Source organism: Telopea speciosissima, chromosome 8 (genome assembly GCF_018873765.1).
Source record: "Telopea speciosissima isolate NSW1024214 ecotype Mountain lineage chromosome 8, Tspe_v1, whole genome shotgun sequence".
NCBI lineage: Eukaryota > Viridiplantae > Streptophyta > Magnoliopsida > Proteales > Proteaceae > Telopea > Telopea speciosissima.
In genome coordinates, this window is record NC_057923.1 from 13,876,080 (window position 1) to 13,883,360 (window position 7,281).

The 7,281-nt window shown below is 39.2% G+C and overlaps 1 protein-coding gene across 1 annotated transcript; it reads right to left on the reverse strand.

Moving 5' to 3' along the window:
* Positions 1-31: 31 nt before the first annotated feature.
* LOC122672662 (BTB/POZ domain-containing protein At1g67900) lies at positions 32-3,463 on the reverse strand. The gene is made up of 4 exons (XM_043870132.1): positions 3,137-3,463; positions 2,966-3,035; positions 1,557-2,822; positions 32-830 (listed from the first exon to the last, which is right to left on the reverse strand). The coding sequence occupies exons 1-4, from the start codon at positions 3,193-3,195 to the stop codon at positions 330-332; spliced, it is 1,896 nt and encodes a 631-aa protein (XP_043726067.1). The 5' UTR covers positions 3,196-3,463; the 3' UTR covers positions 32-329.
* Between the last annotated feature and the right edge of the window lie 3,818 nt (positions 3,464-7,281).

Genomic DNA, 7,281 nt, shown 5'->3' on the forward strand with positions numbered 1-7,281 from the left:
CCACTAAGTAGAATCGATAAGTTTTAGAAAAGAGAAAGGGAACAATTGTTTATAAAAATACAAAAATAACAATTGAAGCCCACTTTGGTCATTTACAAACTTGGGTTCCCAGGCATTTTGCACAATTGGAAACCCCCAGGTGGTTTTCCTCTTGTTTCCTGAAGATTCAGTTGTTTATTAGGATAAAGTACACGGGCAATGCAAAATGAGATCTGATTTCCTATCGTTTACCAAAGAAGTTGCAAGCCAAAGAAGAGAAAAGAAACAAATAAACTATGTATTGGCCTACTCAATAACATTTCGTTGCCTAAAGTTACATGCATAATAAATCAATGCCTTTCATTCACACTTCTGTTGATCGACAACAACTTACTGAAGATTCTCTTGGGTCTAGTAGGAAGAGAGCAGAAGGCCTTAAGTTTTGAAGTCCTCCCAATTCCATCTTGCTGCACATCATTCTCACCCACGTCATTGTCATCTTCAGCTAGCTTCATCCGTAGAGTTGACAGCTTTGACTTAGGAGATTTGAGGCCTGAGACGCTCCACTCGTCGTCTACCAGACCAGTGGTGTTAGATTCTAGGGGTGGGGGATGCTTTGATGGGTCATGTTCTTGTGTCGCTAGAAGCGCCTTGATGTTATTAGGGAGCTCAGTCACTTGGCCACCTGCCATGGTAGCGCGCGCTTGCTCAAAGAAAAGTACTTGTACTACCACCCTCAGTGGGAGTAACTCATTCTGTGCTGCGTGCATGCATGCTTCCATTGAAAGCTTCTTGCAGTCTAGGATGCGGCACAACCGTTTACGTTCGCTCTTGTTGAGTTTTGGATGTGCCTGAATGATCAGAGACAGAAAGAAATATGCATGACTTCTTATTCCTGTTTTATTAATAAATGGGTATATTTATACTTAGACATGATTTGTGGAGTTATGGGAAATATTGTTTTAAGAGTATACTTCCAGGATACAGAAAACACAGGTAGGGGACCTAGTCCTCTTCACTGGGAGATCTCCTAGCTAAAACTAAAATTTGTTCTGATTGAATGGTTACAAAAGTGAACTCTCTTTCTTCAGATCCCCCCTCCCCTCTTTTTTCCACCCAATGTTGCACCAAGAAGCAGAGAGTTAGGAATATTTCATATTGTTGATCTGACCTACTTGATCTCCCAAGCAGAAAACTCAGGAGGAAAAATCCAAACTGCATGCATCACATATTTTCTAGGATTTATTTACCAACAGAATCAGCATGAGTGATACCCAGATTGGATATTCAGTAAGCTAGATAAGCATATATACGGCAGTCAAGATTGAATGCATGGCTTCCCTAGCAAGAGGAACTCCTCTAGTGTGTGCCCAATAAATCAAATGACAGGTTTACTAGTAACAAATGAGTAGCATCTACCCACTGCTAATTCAAGAAAAAAAAAATTGGATTTCTGTTATGCATTCTCTGTCAAACAGAGAAAAAGCTTGGGGGAGACCCAGGAGGAAAATAAATTCAAGTCATAGAAGAGGCTTAATACATGAAAATTGGACATATTTCATCACACTGAAATTTACCTTTAGGTAAATATCGATTGCTCTGTAGAGATCATCATGATCAGGCCTGGCGAAATCCGGAATCGCCTCAGCAAATGCAATCACCTTTGACAAAGGCAAATGGACATCTCGAGCAATCTCTTGAAGATAACCATCCACGAGTTTCGCTACCTTCAATTTTGAACTATGTGATGCCGAGGAAGACCTCCTGCTCTCCTGAAACTCAAAATCAACATTCTCTGCAGATCGAGACCTCCTCCTTTCAAACCCGAGCTTGGATCTTGGAGGGCTAGTAGGGGGACTCTGACCCTGCAACATGAATTGCTCCAATATGGTCATGACCATGTCCACATCATATAGAGTTTCATTTGTGTACGAGAGTGACGGTATCAAAAGATCATTGACTGTTGCTTCCTCCAACTGAATTCCCACTCTTCTGGCTAATTCCATCTTAGAAGAAGAAGAAGCACCAAGTATGTTTGCAGCCTTTAAGAGCTTAAGCAAGAAGCTGCAAGAAACAGAACCTCTCTCCATGGGAAGTAAGCTCACTATTGATTCCAAAAGCAACCGGTGCTTTGAGGTTATCTCTCTGATCGAATCCGAACAGTTGTCCGGAGTTGCTTGTTTGCTGGTGGCAATCCCATCTTTAGACATGGTGGGTAGCCATCGTGATGCATAAATAAGCAATGCCTCACCGATGAGATTAGCGGGTATCCTTCCACCGGATTTAATAGCCACCATGGTTCTCCAATATTGGTCTATAACCAATTCTGCTATATCTTCAGCCCACCATCCCTTTGGTGCTAGCCTGTGTCTCTGGCTCTCCGTTCCGTTGCAGGAACTATCATCTCTGCCCCCTCTGGAATAACTCCGTGACAAACACACCTTAGAGGGATGCGTCAGGACTTTGGAAGCAATGGCATCAATACATCTGCCTGTGATGCCAAGATCTTCTGACCACATAGAGAAGGATTTGGTGCTCTGTAGTGTTACAATGGAGTCCCTCCACCCTCGGAGAATGCATGAACTGAAGAAAACTTCAAGCTTATATATGAGATTTCCCTTCTCTGCATCCTCGGTCATCTGGAGATATTCAGCAGCACATCTTACTGAAACAATGTTGAAGGCACTAAGGGTGATGGTAATGCCATAGCAGAACTTAGCACAGGTCTCAAAGGCCTCAACTCCACCAGGGAAGTCCGGGAGTTGAAGTATTTGGTGTTGGGAGGAATCCGGTGATTCAGAGCATAGTTGCTGTAAGCGTGAGCATTTGGAAAGCAGAGGAAACTGTTTCGCAACAAAAACTGAAGTGAATCAGACTACTAGAGTAAGAACAACACCAGCAGAATAACATTTTCGAATTCTCAGATATGGCAAGCAATAGCTCAAAACAGGAAATTTCAATAGGGGGTCTATTGAATTTTATTTACCTTGTGAAGCAAATATCGGCAACCCTTGACTTGAATTATAAGATCACTGGAAACTTCTGAGGAGATAGACCTGCATTTAAGAGGAGAAAAACCTCAGCTTTTCTACTCACAACGAAGAACAAACAGCTCCCAGACAAAGAAGAGAGACTAATAATCAATGTTTCCTTGTACCTTACGGCTTCAGTTGTGTAGAAAGTATCAGGACGAGATCCAAGTTTCATAAACTTCATTCTTCAGAGCTAAATGTTTCCCTTCAGAAATTCCTCAACATGAATGAAGAAGCAGGAATTCCCAACTCCATAACAGATGAAAGCTTCTTCTTGCCCACTTGAAGAACACCCTCAAGTCCCAAGACAGTATTCAACAGAAGAAAGATACGTTGTTGTTGTACAGAAACAGACACAGTTAACAGAACCCATTTCCTGCAACAAGTGCTCGCCACTTTCAGTTACCCAACTTGGAAACAGTCCAAGATTTCAAGGAAACCACCACCTGCTGGATGTAAAATCCAAGAAGAAATGAACGGTAAGACGATCCCCTGAGGCTGAGGGTTTAAGGAGTTGCAGTAGAAAATGAAAGAAGAAAAAGAAAAGAAAAGATCCACATGTATGTAATTTGCTAATTAAAGTAGAAAACAGTCAAAAGGAAGGAAAATGAGAATTGATGTCATCGCAATCAAATCCCAAATCCCCCCTTCCCTCAATTTGATTTTGACAGGAAAAACAGAGGAATGAAGCCAAAAGGAAACAAAAGGAAACAGAGCTCTACATTTCCAAAATTTCCGAAACAAAAGAAAAGGAAAACTAAAAAAGAAGGAAACTTATCGAGATTAATTAAAATAAAAAAAAAAAAAAAAAAAAGGCACCGCAAAAACAAAAGGGACCTGTGACAAAAAGCAGGAGTGTCTGATACTATCTACAATCGGAAAAAGCCGCCGGGAAAACGAAACAGAGACGCCACCATCACTGTGAAAGGGATTAAAACATAAAGAGATTGTGGGCTTAATCATAGTAGTAAAATACCGTGGGTTCAAACTTCAAAGTAGAATTCTAAGCGTGACGCGTGAGAACTGACCTGCAAAACTGCGAAGAGGGTGTCTTCTGGTGCAACACACAGCAAAGGGACTTAGCCAGAGCCCCTCCTCGCGCCCCTCCACTTATCATTGATCCACTTCCACACCCATTCTTCACTCCCTGCTCTTCTTTTCTCTGCAAATTCTCTTTGTTTCAGTTTTGATTATTTTAAGTCAAACACTAATTTATACGCAACATTGTACGTCTCTCTCTCTCTCTCTCTCCCTCTTGTCAGAGTGCGTGTGTATCAAATCATCAACTGTCCTGTTCATAAAAAAAAAATCATCAACCGTCAAAAGTTTTGAAATTTACAAAAACCTACAAAAATAGGGTCATCACTCAGCAAACAAACCCCAAAATACAAAAATAGTTGTTATTTTTTTTTTTCTTTTCTGGATAAATATATGAAATTTCAATGAATATAGATTTATATCGTGGAGATAAAAATTATAAAGAAACATATACATTATGGTTTTTGTTTTTTTTTTTGTTGTTGAAAAATCCAATTTTCTGAGTTGTTGGGATAAGATATGTTTGCAATTATGTGTCTATCACTATACTTATATTTCTACCAACAAAAACTATACTTTTCACATGAAATAACTTCATTGCCCTCTGATGTTCATTGGTGTGTTACTCCATGCTGTTTGCTCAAAGAACACTTTCATGGTGGTTGAACCAATCACTTAAAAACGAAACAAATCTAAATTGAAGTAGATCAAAACCAAAGTTGTTTTCATTAGACGACTTCGAATTGCCTAATTCAACTCGAAGATCGATTCAGTCTGACCAAAACCAGACCCACACCGTTACATACATTTTAAGAAAATAGCCATCTTACCTCTTCTCCCACATCATATTGAAAAATCACCTCTCTCTCTCTCTCTCTCTCTCTCTCTCACACACACACACACACACACACATACACACACATGTTTAGTCACTCAAGTAGCCCAAGTGTCAATTTGTGTAGGTGAATATGAAACTGAAAAAGAAATCTCATACCACAAAGTACACAAGCTGAAGTTTGACAATAAAGTATGAGGTGGAGGTCCGTGTGGAGTTGAACTTGGGGTTGCTTGTCTCACTGCATTGGATTCTCCAGCCATGTAGGGCCCATCAGCCCAACCAGTCAGCATTGAAAATTTTGTGGTTCTCTTCCTCCACACAAACAAAGCTAATTAAGGGGCAACGACTTAGCACTTACAAGTGGGTCAAGAACAGTAACGGTCAGCAACAAACGGTGTTCGTGGGTCATGAATAAGACCCACCCGGTTCTGTATTGGGCTTGCTTGCAAGTGGCATTCTCGAAATTTTTAGAGAATGAAACAGAAGGGTGGAATTCTAGAAGAAAAATTAAAACTATGGGAGAGGGTAGGGAACCCGTGGGGTCGGGTATGGGCTCTGGAATCTGGATATTATGGAATAGCTGTCTAATCTTTCCTTTTGCCAGAGGGAGCAATCCGCACGATGTACGGGTCACTATCCGTGTCACCCAACTGGGATGCCAACCGACAACGACTCCCACTAGCTGGGACCCTCCAATTTTCTCTCTCTCTCTCCCACAATCTTCAGTTCTAAAAATCTGATTCGATTATTAATGCCATTCGCAAACCTGTTTTAGAATCTGATCTTGAATTCTATATTTATTCTTTTGTTATTTTTTATTGGAAAAAGAACCTACCTGACGGTCCTGATTACCTGTCATTTGGTCCGTATGTATGATTTTTATTTAAAAAATTATTTATTTTGATTTTTATATTTTATTTCAATGAAATAAAAATCAAATTAAATAGAAATTTTGAAATACATGAGCTATTATAGAATTTCTGTTGCACAGATTAATTTGAGGAGCAAAGTAATAATTTCATGTTAACATAAAATACCACCCGTCTTCTTCTCCTAATTGTTTCATCACTATCATGTCACCTCCCCCAATACTCCCCCGGGCCAACACCATCACCACCTTTCCCAAAAAAATATAGAGCATCTATTCTAAAAAATTGAATTACCAAATTGATTTTTTTTATTCTTTTTGAAATATTTCATATTGAAAGAAACAAAATAAATTCAATTTTTTTGACAACAGCAATGCATGCACATGCACTCCCATTGGCCAATGTACACACACACACACACTCTGGAGGAGGCTCAGGCAGCGATTTCTTTCCCTTTATTATTTTAAGGATTTAGTTTTTATGCACTAAGTGTAAGTACACAATCGTACCTTTTAACAATAGTTGGATAGAGGTGGAGGGGCAGAAGTGTAATAAGACATCCTCTCTCTCTCTCCAACACCCCAACCTCCCAAAAAAAAAAAAAAAAAAAAACCCCAAAACCGAATTGAACGGTCCAGCCTGAAATGAACCTTTATCGTTTTGGTTTTTATGAAACCAAACAGGATCGATTGAATGGAGCGATCAAAGCCAAAAACAAACTGAACCCAAAAAACCAATAAAAAACCATTATTTTACAGTAGGGTAACAGATCGATAAGAACCTGTTAAGCCAATCCGGTAAAGATCGAACCATATTAGGCCAAACTCAAACTTGAGAATTAACAGTTTGGTTTCAATTTGACCTAATACCAGTCCAAAACCAATGCAACCCAACCGAAAATGAACTGAACCAAACCGAACCGAACGGAACGTTTGATACCCCAAAATTAAACACCTCTATCTATATTTACCCATCAAAATAATCAAATTTAATCAATCTAAAAGTTAAAACTCAAAGTGGGAGTGGAAGGGGCCCTCAAAGTGAACTGTCCTTCTTAAAAAGGAGGAAAAGCCAGTGGTGCCACCAGCGAATTTTCAAAAGCAAAAGGGCCAGCCACTCACACTAGCCTAAATAAAGGTTGTCCCACCCCCATTCTTTATTCTTGGGAGAATTAGTTATCCTGTCCTGTGGGTTTTAGCTATAAAATTGATTGATTAAACTTTTAACCCTTATTTATAGTGTTTATGTAATCACAATCCAATAGATAACTTTGTTTATTTCCTTTTCCCCCACCTCTCATGTCATATAAGGAAATAGAAGTAAGCCTATTTATATACATATCATTTGGTATTAACCGTATTAATTTTTACTCAGGCAATTAATTAATTAATTAAGGGTAACCCTTTTCCTTCCTTTATGAAATTAACCAATAAATATGGTTGTTTGCTTTCTCTAATATATTCGAAGCAGTATCGATTCTCCAAGGATTTATGTTACTTTATTGGGATTGGTTACATTATTAGTG

Excerpts from the sequence above, each read along its gene's own strand:
- LOC122672662 (XM_043870132.1), bottom strand. The coding sequence starts at position 3,195 with ATGAAGTTTATGAAACTTGGATCTCGTCCTGATACTTTCTACACAACT. Across the intron at positions 2,823-2,965 it reads GCCGATATTTGCTTCACAAG|TTTCCTCTGCTTTCCAAATG; the intron begins GTAAATAAAATT and ends GTTGCGAAACAG. Across the intron at positions 831-1,556 it reads CAATCGATATTTACCTAAAG|GCACATCCAAAACTCAACAA; the intron begins GTAAATTTCAGT and ends CTGATCATTCAG.